The sequence below is a fragment of the Polyodon spathula genome, chromosome 3 (genome assembly GCF_017654505.1).
Source record: "Polyodon spathula isolate WHYD16114869_AA chromosome 3, ASM1765450v1, whole genome shotgun sequence".
NCBI classification, from domain to species: domain Eukaryota; kingdom Metazoa; phylum Chordata; class Actinopteri; order Acipenseriformes; family Polyodontidae; genus Polyodon; species Polyodon spathula.
In genome coordinates, this window is record NC_054536.1 from 80,207,724 (window position 1) to 80,220,800 (window position 13,077).

General features: G+C 38.8%; 1 protein-coding gene across 29 annotated transcripts in view; it reads right to left on the minus strand.

Moving 5' to 3' along the window:
* Window positions 1-13,077, minus strand: part of LOC121313467 (dystrobrevin alpha-like) — a 106,307-nt gene that overhangs the window by 20,115 nt on the left and 73,115 nt on the right. For 20 of the 29 annotated variants that reach the window (XM_041246044.1, XM_041246041.1, XM_041246047.1 and 17 more), the window contains 4 exons: window positions 9,264-9,356; window positions 7,613-7,700; window positions 6,993-7,093; window positions 5,777-5,890 (listed from right to left, as the gene is read on the minus strand). In XM_041246044.1, the coding sequence (XP_041101978.1) occupies window positions 5,777-5,890; window positions 6,993-7,093; window positions 7,613-7,700; window positions 9,264-9,356 (396 nt within the window). The remainder of the gene's footprint in view (window positions 1-5,776; window positions 5,891-6,992; window positions 7,094-7,612; window positions 7,701-9,263; window positions 9,357-13,077) is intronic. The other 9 variants (XM_041246053.1, XM_041246057.1, XM_041246054.1 and 6 more) reach the window with 1 other exon arrangement.

Here is a 13,077-nt window from a genome sequence, read left to right on the forward strand (position 1 = left end):
TTTTAGTAAATGTAACACATTTTCACAGTACAACTGTTCTTTTCGGCCACTGTCAGTCAAATACCTGAAAACACAAGACAGCTGAGCTGTGTTTCCATTGTCCACTGTTTAATCTAACATTACAGCTTTGTACTTGGCTACCTGTACTTCTGCTTTTATTCATTCTGAATCTTGTCAGAGATAACTGAGAATACTGTGGCTATCGACAAATGATTGCTAAACATGCTGTTGTAGTCAGAAATCAGAGAAAGTAATTCCACAGAATTACCTCTATTTGAGGAACTGCCTTCATCGTGCCTCTGAATGCCAGCTCTTGATTGCCAAGGTAAACACAGTATATCCCTTTCCTTCAGTTTGGGTATTTGTGGTGTGTACTTCCCTTTAAAAGATCAAATTTTTCGGAGAAAGTTCTTCTTGAAAATGTATTTGTAACCAAATCGACTACGATGTCTTTGTTGTATGACGACTTTTTTTTTTTTTAATTTGTAAAAAATCAATTCTAACGTATTTCTTTGAAGTTCTCAATAACGGTCTCTACAATATTAGCAATATTGCGTGAAATTCAGCTATTCTTGCACAGCGCATCCTAGCATATTTATCACTAATGATTGGACAACTGCACAAGGGGCAGATCTTTGACTCTCCCATCGGTTAAACTCACAAGACTGTCAACTAAAATGGAGAATACCTTCAATGGTTATGTCCCGCCTCTGCTCACTCATGATTGGACACCTGCATAACCAGGGCAGATCTTTGACTTTCCCATTGGTTAAACTGTTTATGTCCCGCCTCCGCTCACTTATAACTGGACTGCCGCAGAGAAAATGCAGTTCTATTGGTTGATTTTATTTTATATAAAAAAAATAATTCTGTATGATTAAATTGTAAAAAATGTAACTCTAGTTAACTAACTCTAGTTGATTACGCTTTAATCCAAAGTGATCTACAGAGACTAGGGGGTGAACTGGGCATCAGCAACTGCTGCTGCAGAGTAACTTACAACATGACCAGTGAATCAGTGACTGTTCTTTCACCACTGGACCACCAAACCTCATTACTTGCAATTGCTTTTCAATACAATTTAGCAACCAGGTGTGATTTTTTGATTGATAGATTGGATGATTATCGATCAATAGAAAATGTCAAGACTAAAACCCCTAATTTATAAACAGATAGATTTGATCCCCATGTGTCAATATTGTTCGGCTTTGCACAACAACAACAACAACAACTAGAATCCCTAATTTAGTTTGACCTCTAACACAAGCAATCTCACAGCTGCCTTTCCAAACCCACTGCCCTCATACAGCTGAAATCACCTGCAAGCAGGGCCAGGTTAACGCATAGGCAAAATAGGCATCTGCCTAGGGCCCAAGGTCATGGGGGGCCCAAAACAAAAAGGTTTCTAAACAGATCTGGAATTGCGCGCAAACTGGAAGATATTCACTCACTGACATTTCAACCGAGGCAGTGTATCTCACTTGTGTTCACACAAAATCAAACTGGCTGACCCGGAACTTACTGTCTCGCTTACTTTTGCTTGAACACAGCAAACGATGTCTCTTTCAGGGGCAGCAAAGCATAAGTACATGAAACGAGAAGAAGAAGAAGAATGCAAGCGGCAAAAGAGGGGGCATAAGAACATTTTTTACAAATCGGTGCTGAAAGCCTTATCCCTGACCCTGGAGAAAGAACATGGTCTTTAATGGAGTGCGTCAAAATCCACCTCCAATCAACAGTAAAGCAAGTAAAGCACAGCCTGTGCTGTATTGGTGATTGAGAATGAAGTAAAGCCACGTTAAACTGCATTTGACTAAAGGTTGCCACCTGTCCATTAAGGCCAGGCAGTAAAAAAAAAAAAAAAAAAAAAAGTAAACAAAAAATGTCAGTGATTTTGAATCAAAATAAATATGGTATATTTTGTATTGCTTGTGGCTTTCCCAATCAGCTCAAATGCCAGATACCTACACCTTATGTGATGACAGTGAAAAGTATCAAAATAAGAATGTCAATTAACAATACTGCACTGAAATTAGTATACACGTTCTTCAACCAAGTAGCCAAAGCACACAAGCTCAGGCGACATCGGCCAGCTTGCAACGGTTTTTTGTTATTGGAAATATGGTGGATAGCCTAGATGGAATTGATTCAGTAACAAGTGACTGACTTGATGAATCTTAAACGGGATCCAGCAGCTGATGAAAACTGGCACAAAATTAGGCTCTTGTTTACACCTAGCGGAGAGCCACGTTTTCCTACACTTGCCAAGGTTGCGTTTAATATGTTGGCTTTGCAATACTGCAGAAATAAAAGATGAACCTTGTAAAAACAGAGGTAAGAAATCTGTTGTCTACAGACATTCTGAATGGAATTCTGACTGTCAAGACTGCTGTTAAAAACAGCACCAGCTTCAGACCAGCGAAGCAAATGATCCAGCCTGCAAATGTGTCCATGTATGACCATAAGTACAAAAGACCTAAAGAAATATAAGTATAATGGCTTGTGAAAGTATTGACCCCCCTTGGCATTTTTCCTATTTTGTTGCCTTACAACCTGGAATTAAAATTGATTTTTATTTGGATTTCATGTAATGGACATACACAAAATAGTCCAAATTGGTGAAGTGAAATGAAAAAAATAACTTGTTTAAAAAAATTCTATAAAATAAATAACGGGAAAAGTGGTGCGTGCATATGTATTCACCCCCTTTGCTATTAAGCCTCTAAATAAGATCTGGTGCAACCAATTACCTTCAGAAGTCACATAATTAGTTAAATAAAGTCCACCTGTGTGCAATCTAAGTGTCACATGATCTGTCACATGATCTCAGTATATATACACCTGTTCTGAAAGGCCCCAGAGTCTGCAACACCACTAAGTAAGGGGCACCACCAAGCAAGCGGCACCATGAAGACCAAGGAGCTCTCCAAACAGGTCAGGGACAAAGTTGTGGAGAAGTACAGATCAGGGTTGGGTTATAAAAAATATCCGAAACTTTGAACATCCCACGGAGCACCATTAAAACCATTATTAAAAAATGGAAAGAATATGGCACCACAACAAACCTGGCAAGAGAGGGCCGCCCACCAAAACTCACGGACCAGGCAAGGAGGGCATTAATCAGAGAGGCAACAAAGAGACCAAAGATAACCCTGAAGGAGCTGCAAAGCTCCACAGAGGAGATTGGAGTATCTGTCCATAGGATCACTTTAAGCCGTACACTCCACAGAGCTGGGCTTTACAGAAGAGTGGCCAGAAAAAAGCCATTGCTTAAAGAAAAAAATAAGCAAACATGTTTGGTGTTCGCAAAAAGGCATGTGGGAGACTCCCCAAACATATGGAAGAAGGTACTTCGGTCAGATGAGACTATAATTGAGCTTTTTGGCCATCAAGGAAAACGCTATGTATGGTGCAAACCCAACACCTCTCATCACCCCGAGAACACCATCCCCACAGTGAAGCATGGTGGTGGCAGCATCATGCTGTGGGGATGTTTTTCATCGGCAGGGACTGGGAAACTGGTCAGAATTGAAGGAATGATGGATGGCGCTAAATACAGGGAAATTCTTGAGGGAAACCTGTTTCAGTCTTCCAGAGATTTGAGACTGGGACGGAGGTTCACCTTCCAGCAGGACAACGACCCTAAGCATACTGCTAAAGCAACACTCGAGTGGTTTAAGGGGAAACATTTAAATGTCTTGGAATGGCCTAGTCAAAGCACAGACCTCAATCCAATTGAGAATCTGTGGTATGACTTAAAGATTGCTGTAAACCAGCAGAACCTATCCAACTTGAAGCAGCTTGAGCAGTTTTGCCTTGAAGAATGGGCAAAAATCCCAGTGGCTAGATGTGCCAAGCTTATAGATACATACCCCAACAGACATGCAGCTGTAATTGCTGCAAAAGGTGGCTCTACAAAGTATTGACTTTTTGGGGGTGAATACTTATGCACGCTCAAGTTTTCTGTTTTTTTTTGTCTTATTTTTTGTTTGTTTCACAATAAAACATATTTTGCATCTTCAAAGTGGTAGGCATGTTATGTAAATCAAATGATACAAACCTCCAAAAAATCCATTTTAATTCCAGGTTGTAAGGCTACAAAATAGGAAAAATGCCAAGGGGGGTCAATACTTTCGCAAGCCACTGTACACAAAACAAGCCCAACAAGTGTCAATAAAAACCACAAAAGACCACTGAATCTTTTTTTTTTTTTTTTTTTAAATATATATGGGGGACTAACTGCTAGTGGACAAAAGTTTGAGCATCTCCTATGTAGAAGTATATAATTGGGTAGCAATCAGCATATAGTGTTCTTGTCCATATTCAAACTATTGTATTTTTATTCAGTAAATCAGGAAAGGTGATTATCAAGCTCTGCTATGGGATTTGACGTAGGCTTCAGGTTTTTCCGAATGTATTTTGAAATGTATTTAGCACACAGCCTTCAATTAAACAGTTTCTGGCAGATTCGTTCAGATTAGCAGATTCGTTCAGCAGTTAATTTTAGAGCATTGTGTGAAACTTTCTTCATAATTAATAACTAGAATTCAGCATAATTTACAGTTTCTGAACAAAACCATGTATAATAACTTTAAAATGAAAAAGATACCTTTTGCAAATTGGTGGAGTGTGTTAAGCTAATATATATATATATATATATATATATATATATATATATATATATATATATATATATATATATATATATATATATATATATATATATATATATATATATATTTTTTGTTATTCATATAAGATAGGGGCCCAGAAGTGTTTGTCTAAGGAGCCGTGATGGGTTAATCCGGATCTGTCTGCAAGTCAATTTATCTAATATATATGTTTTGATTTCCTAATAAAAAAAACAAGAAGGCAGTACCAGTTTGGTTTCCTGGCTTCCTGTCAGCACAGCACAATGCTGACAGGTATCAGATTTAAGAGGCATGACAGCTTTACTGGCCCACATTAGTCAGTGGGAATATACACTCAAGAAAGGGCAAGAACAAAATGAACAGCAATGGAGTTATGACCATCCTACTAAAAGTACATAAATGTGCATTCAATGGTGCTGTTGACAACTGAGTTATAGGTGTTAGATGGCCAGGATAAAGTCCAGGCCTCCTCTATAAAAAGGGACCTCGGTGAGCGCTGGTGTCTGCTGTTACATATATACTGGAGCAAACAAAAAACTAACAAAACAAAACAGCCGCTATCTTGGTAAATATTCCAAGGCATTTCTCAAAAGAGCTAATCAGATACATCAAGGTTTTATCAATTAGGGGATCTGAAGAGAAAGGATGGAACAAATTATTCCTGTGGTTGTCTATTAGGCCACAGATTGCCTCAGATGCCACAGCAAGATTCTTTCTCACTCCAAAAGCAGCAATACGCATATTTGTTCAGCTGTTTTGCAGCAGGATATCTGGCATTGTTGCCTTGCTTAACCAGCACCCTCAGGTCAATTTTGGCTTTGGATGGCTTAAACAGCAAGTAAAAACAGTGGCAGATCTGCTGCTAAAGAGTAAGTGACTTGTTTGGTGTAAAAAAAAAAAACTACAAAATCATAGAATCCAGCTGTCTATCAAATTGGAAGCAAATATTTTGAAGCGCTTTGGTCAAATGACGAGAATACGGTTAACAGAAAACATTATCTTGTCACATGAACAAGAACAAATAAAATGTGTGCGTGTGTGCGTGTACCTGTGCCTTTGCATGTGTCTGTGCGTGCGTGAGGAGGAGACGGGGGGGGGGGGGGGGCATGCATGCGGTGCTGTACCTGAGAAGTCGGAGTTCTGCTAGGAGGGTGGGGTTCTGCTGAGCCTTTTCAGGGCTGTGCTGGGAAGCCTGCTCATGCTCCAGACGCAGCCGCTGAATCTCCTGAAGGATTTCTCTGTTAGAGGCAAATGGAGACACAGTAAATAACACAAATGAATAAATCACATTGTAGTTTCTTACTGAAACTTGCCACTACAATAAAAACACTTTTTTGAAAATACTTTGTGTTTGTTTTTCTCTCAGCAATCAAGGTAACATGAAAAAATAATTGAAACAAAATGAGAAGGCCAGCCAACAGTCACCCGCATTGATGTGATCCTCACCAAAGTTTAATCAGTAGACTTAAATAAAATGCAATTATTCAGTACAACTTGAAGGAAAGCCAATCTGCTGTTTAAAAGGTCATAAGAGATGCCTTGAGTCACTAGTTGGCTATACTGTACAATAAAGTAGTATGCAAGATAAAATCAATTTGATTTATCCACACAAAGAGCAGATCTCACTAAAACCAATAGAAAACAGAGGCTTCTGAAAAACAAACATATCTTTTTAATTAGTGTCTAATTATTTCACCCCCTGTTTTTCTCCAGTTATGTTCCACTGATTATTACAACTGGGGGCTGGAAAGGTCATCTTTTCAGGTGTCTGCTCGATCACCAGACGCCTGGCCACAGTGCTCTGCAACTGACAGTTAAAGTCATCTAGCCACTGTGATACAGGTGAACAGATGAGCTAACCCTCATCCTATTTACTAGAGCCCTTAACATTCTGCATTCACTTCAGCTACGAGACAGGAGAAGAGTAAACAACAACTGTCATTTACAGTTCAGGTGCCCTGGGAAAAACACACACACCATTCGCTAAAACCAGCTAAGATGAAACAGTCATATTGGAAATAAAAACAACAACAACAGCAACAACAACATCATAGGATGTATGGGTTTCTCAAGAAAAACTATGCAAATATATACAATATTTAATCACTATTAACCAATGTTATAAGGCCAGTAGTTATTCACCTATTTTTTGACTAACTATTGTCGCCTAGTCAACCACATGGAGTAAACAGCTTGGGAATAGAGGATAGTGTGGTAATTTATCGTAGCAAACAGGGTACCAGGTTGGCTACTAATGAAGTTCTCCACAGTATTTGTGCTGTGGAGCTGTATGCTAGTTTGTGGAACAGAACAAGAGAAAGCTTTGGAAAAGGGACTTGCCTGTTTTTGCTTTCTAGTTCTGCGATGAGCTGCCGCTGTTGTTTGTTTGCATCGAGGGTAAAGGCAATGTCTGAAGCAGCCCGCTGCTGTTGTGCTTGTTGCTAGAGGAAGAAGAAAAAAAACAAAAAATAGTTAAAAAAAACCAAAAAAAACAAAACTAAAAAAAAAAACAACAAAGCAATGCAATGAAAAATGACATAACCAAGGTCAAACAAGCAGTGGGACTTGAGCGATGCCTCATCATTAGAATGCCAGTATGTGTATAACACATAGCAATGTGCAATCTGCCTGACATCCCTGTGTGTATCTCAGTATATACACATGCTCTACTTTTCAATGCCTTTTCGGTTTAGCTCTATAAAACTGGTGAATATGTATGCGTGTAGCAGTCTCTATGGAAGTCAAGTGAACACACCAAACCCAGTTTAGTCCCCGGCTGCTTAAAATATACATTTAAAAATTAGGTAAACGTAAAAACATGGCTTTTATTTTATGTCTCAATAAAATAAATGATATCAATAATCAGAATTCAATTGGCCACCATGCAACGACAAGCTTCTAACCCTAAACAGTCTCTTCTCCGAGGCTAATCAGACTGCAGCACTCCTACAAGCACTCACCGTTGAAGCTGCGTCAGCTGCCAGCCTGGCTGCATACCGGGCAATCAGCCGGTGCTCTTCATCCAGGCGGCTAGTGCTCTCCAGCATGCTGTCAAACACACAGGAGTGAACAGTTACTTACTCTGCTCCAGTACAGCACAGCTCAGTTCCACAGCTTGTAAACCTGATACAGTATAGATGCTAACCAATACAGCATATTGACAAAATATAAGGCAATGCATAGGTTTTTAAAAATGAGTAATACAAATTCATAAATCTACAGGGAACTAAATTAAAACTACAGGGGTACCAGTAATACTATTTTACAAACAATTGACTGGTAGTAATATTAAATATTTCAAATGCATAAGCCCAAACAGAGCATGTTACAACTGTATTTGTTTTATATACACCCACCAGAGTGCTCTAGATGCAAAATACAGGGTGATTAGAAAGTAAGTTTATCACATCAATGCACCATACATATCATGTGGTAAACTTACTTTTTAAAATCACCCTGTATTATGTAAATAAGTATTACAGGAACATTAATAAATGCATAGATATTGCAAGCAAGAAAAAATTAAAATATGAATGGCAGCCCTACAATATGGCAAACAGTTCCAAATAAACATTGAAGACAACACTATCAAAATAAAACATGTCTGTAAAAACAACCCCCCTTTTTAGAATAAAGAAATTAAAGGTTCAGTTAAATTCTTCCATCAACTTTGAAAAAACATTCTTTAAACAGCTCATGAGTTAAAGCTTTGTGAATAGGATGCCCCCCACCCCCACCACCACAAACACTGTACTTTAGCATTACAATTGGTTGGAAGCTCTAAGCATTTTTTTTTTCTAAATTATTGGATTTCTAGCCTTGTGATTTCAGTCACACGCATTCAGGGATAGTTTTGTTTTTACATATGTGCCAATACATGCTGTACTGTATATACAGCAAAAGCCTTTCCCAGTATAGTGAAGAGCTCACATCAGATGGAGGCTCTTATCTGTACATGTAGGTGTGCTGCCAAAAGTAAAATTGGATGCCTTGAGCGAATGTGCTGTCAGTGTATAACACTGACCAAAGATACAGAAAGCAATTTATTATATATATAAATAAATAAAAAAAAAAAATAAAACTGCAGCAACAGCACTGCAAAATTCATCTTTGTGTACCAACTCGGCCACACTACTGAGCGAGTGCTGCTTTAGTTGTATCGTTTTTTAGAAAACAAGGCAGTCAAGACAATAGAGGGCTAGCTTCTCAAAGCTATTTGCTCCAAATTGTCATTAGCACTATTTTTGTTGGGGGACGGGACGGGACGGGACACCATTTACAATTCTAAAACAAATAAAACACAACTCAGGGCTACTCACAAGTACCAGCTTCAGATATTCGAGTTATTTATTTATTTGTGGTTTGATAACTTTATTGGGTGTGTTAGAAATTTGTGAAAATATCATGCTACTGACGTTTTGGAGCAAACAGCTTTGAGAATCTAGCCCAGAGATGTGGGAGAACATATCCCAGGTAGCTTAAAAGCAACACAGTTGGTTTTCCTGAAGACACATATTATACTGGCGAGACATTCACAATTCAGCCGAAAGCAGGTTCACTGTGCAATAGTATAATTCCGGCGTCCTCATGAGGTGGCAAACCTGCACTAACCGTGTGGGGTTGCTGTGCAGCAGATTGACATACAGCCCGATGAGAACATGTTCATCAGCAAGTCTATCGGCAACATCTAGGCTGTAGGTTATCCTAGAAAAGCATGGTTATCCAGACAGACACAGAAAGAGGAAGAAAAAGTGAGAGCGAAAATAACAAAGAAAGGAAAAAAAAAAAGAGTGGCCAAAAAAGAATGGCATGTGAAATATATATAACAAAATAAGCTCTGTTTTAAAATGCTCCTCTCCACCAATCTCAAGTGCATTCCTTATTTAATAGAAACTGTTGCAAAACGATTGCATGCAGTACATACAGACTCTGATTGGGAAATGTGCTGTTCCTCAGCCTTTAAAAGCCTTGTTTTATGCTTTTAATAGTTATAGAGTAGTAACCACTTGAACAAATAACACAACTGTAAATGTTGTACACACTTGCATTTCATGACGCTGGTGTGATTCGAAATATAGGTCAGTTCGGACTAACAGGGTTTGGACTAAAGTGTCTACTGTACCTGACATTCACCTTTAAATGCATTGTTTAATTTGAACATAACTATATGAATGTATATTGATAAAGTTGCAGAGGTAAATGACCTACAATGTACTGTACAAATGCAAAAGACTACCTGAGTCAGTAAGATACCAAATTATTATTATTTTTTAATAAAAAGGGATATAATATTTTTTTAAACCTGCAAATGAGACCTATTTAGTGAATGGAAATGCCCGACAGGCAAGATTTATATAATTATTTTATTAGCTATATTTTGACAAATCTTGTCTTTTTATAAGAGTCGAGTCAAAGACATGAAAAACAACATTACCAGAATAAAGCAGTGGGCTTGACAGAGCTCAAAGACGCCTGCATAAAAATCTTTGCAGACTTAACCTGAACTCTTCTCAGAGAATGAAGACGATCGATTTCATGCAGACCATTTACTTACGAACAAACAAGCCTAGCAGACAACCTTGTCATTACAAAACAGTGCCTTTAAAAAAATGCATCAATTCAATGTTGGTTATTATTGAAATGAGACAGACTGTTTCCTGTTTTTTCTGAACATAAGGCCAGTTATTTTTGTGGGGAATATTTGGTGCCAGCAAAAAGAAATACCCTTTTTTTTTTTTTTGTCAAGAACACTTGCTACACCTGATAAGCCAAGGCAATGACACATTATATTTTAAAACTACAGCCTCCACACTGTGTCAGGGGCTTGCTTGTTGCCTTAAAGTGTTTCGAAAGTGTGACACGTCCCCATGCGTTGCTAGAACTGTTTAAATAACATACTTGTAATTTTTATTTTTAACATCCTGACAACTTATAACTTTAAAGTCTGTTTCAAAGTTCTTCTCAAAATGTCCCCTCTAGTGCACTGATAGTGTAAGGATTATTGACAAGATTGTCAAACATTCAGTACGGAGAATCTGCAATGTTGATGATTTAAATTGCAACTGAACAGACGAAGTAATGATGAATAATGAATTTGGCCAGAGACCTTCTCCGTGGGTGCTGACAGCTATCCACAATGTTGGCCAGCTAGCGAAAACACGATGACATCATGTAGTCTCTAGTGCCACGGATAAGAGGTGGCTCATAGGACCACTTCCCCCAAAACACAAAGCCACCAAACCATGACTGGATAAAACTAAGATGATGAATGGTTAACGCAGCAACTGCAGTAGCACAATGCCAGCTACCCCCAAAAATAGGAAAAGGATGAATGAAAAGTAAGCATCTGAAACAAAAGCCTGCCTCCCTCACATGAAACGCACAGAGGGAGAACCTGGCCTCTCCGGCCTGCTACGCACCCTGCAGACACTAAATACGAACAGCTCGGCACTCAGGTAAGGAAAATACCCTAGTCGCTGGTAGGAGGAAACCTTAGGGAATCCATGGCTGAGGACAGCCCTTCCTCCAGGTTCTAAAGACGGCCGTCTCCGTTTGGCCTCGCTGCGCGTGACTGAGAGGCCAAACAAAAGAAGCAACATGAATGCAAGCCACACAGAGTGTTTATGGTGCTTGGATATGATGTTGATCAGTGGCCAGATTCTCCTTCCAGAAATACAAGTTTTCCAGGTAACACAGCAATAACGATCCATGACATGGTATAGAACAGAAAAGCCAGAGCACTTATGTTTTTTTTTGGTTTGTTTTTTTAAATTGCTCTTCCTGCAAAGATCTCAAACCCCAGTGTACTACAGCAGCCATTTTGAAAAGAGCTTTGAAACAGACTTGAAATACAAACTATCAAATATTTTTCTGACCCCTGCTACTTGCTCTTTGAAGTCTGTGAGAAGCCTGGACTTGAGCTGTCAATCTTTGTTATGTTTCAGAAGCATCAGGGGTTGTAGGTTGTGAGAAGGTGTGAATTTGACTGACTGCCTCAGGAGTGTGCATTGGAGTGGGGCCGTCTGCTATTACACAGAGCATTACAGTTATGTGCTGCTTCTCATTTCCAGTCGTGATTACTCACACCTGTTTTTCTCCCAATTTGTGAACTCTGGGGTCTGATCAGTATCTCCGATCTGTCCAAGCTGGTACGGTTTGTTAGAAACTCTGAAATTGTAAAAAACTTCTCTTCTAATTCCACAGGAAGCTAATGATGTTTTGATGACTGTATGTTATGGATGATTCGAGATCAGGCAGTGTGGCAAAGTGGTTTGCAGTATGCAGGTGTAGAAGTGATGCAATGCGTAAACAGATGACAAACAACAAAGTTCAAGGTCCAAACCATTCATTATCTGATTTTATAATTTAGGTCGTTTGGCAACCTTAAATAATAAACCCTGGCACTACACAGCAATGTGTATTGCACAGTTGCTGTTTGCGTACTCGAGTAGTCGCGTCTTTTATTGGTGATGTTAATACACACATCATTATACTGTTCCCAAATTTAAGATGCGGGCTGTTAGAGAAGAAAAAAATGGTTAAAGAAGTGTGTCCTAAATTTAGATGGAATACGCTACCTACAAATCTACTGGTAATTACAGTATGATTGCTCACATTATTCAGCAGACATACAAACGTTAGATCCTACATTTAGGCAACATCAAACACTTTTTTTAATGGAGATTTCTTCTGTACGCATTCAAATCAAGATTGAAGGACCTCTATTTTTAGTTGCCCTTTATGCAGTAGCTTGTTTGTATGCAATTTCTAACTCCGCAGGACACTTCATAAAAGACCTACAGGCATATAAGCTTTATTGTATTACATACAGCTTGTTTGTAAAGGACAGTCTTGCAATGTTGCAGGACACAGTGTCTAAGGGGGAGGGAGGTGCTGAAAGACACACGCTAAAAAGCCCTTTAAAGACACAGGTTTTTGATATGACTGTTTAAAGATAATGCCATCCCGATGATAGATGGCATGGGTGCTCACATGCCAGGCTTTTCAGGTTGCAACTGTCAGCTTTTATGACTTTTCCAGTGTAGGTGTAATGATTGACAGAGCAGTTAACCTTGGGATGGTTTATGAAAGAACAGATGCCTAATTCACAAGGTGTATTCTGTTGCACTGAACGGATGCTTTGCCTAGCATCTTGGTGTCCAAATGTAAGTGTGCAAGAAGAGAATAAACTCCTGTTTTAATAACAGGATGTCTTTTATTGGATTATTTAGTGGGACATAGTTACAGTAATCAATGCAAAATGTATTATGTTTTAATTATGGACAAGCAAGACTTGTCTGGCCAAGCTGCGTGGGAATGTAAACAGGTACAGTCAATATGGTCTGTTTGCTGAGCAACTATAGAAAAAAAGGAGTAAATCCTACAGATATCAAGGCTTTAGAGTTTCGTGTTATATTGGACATGC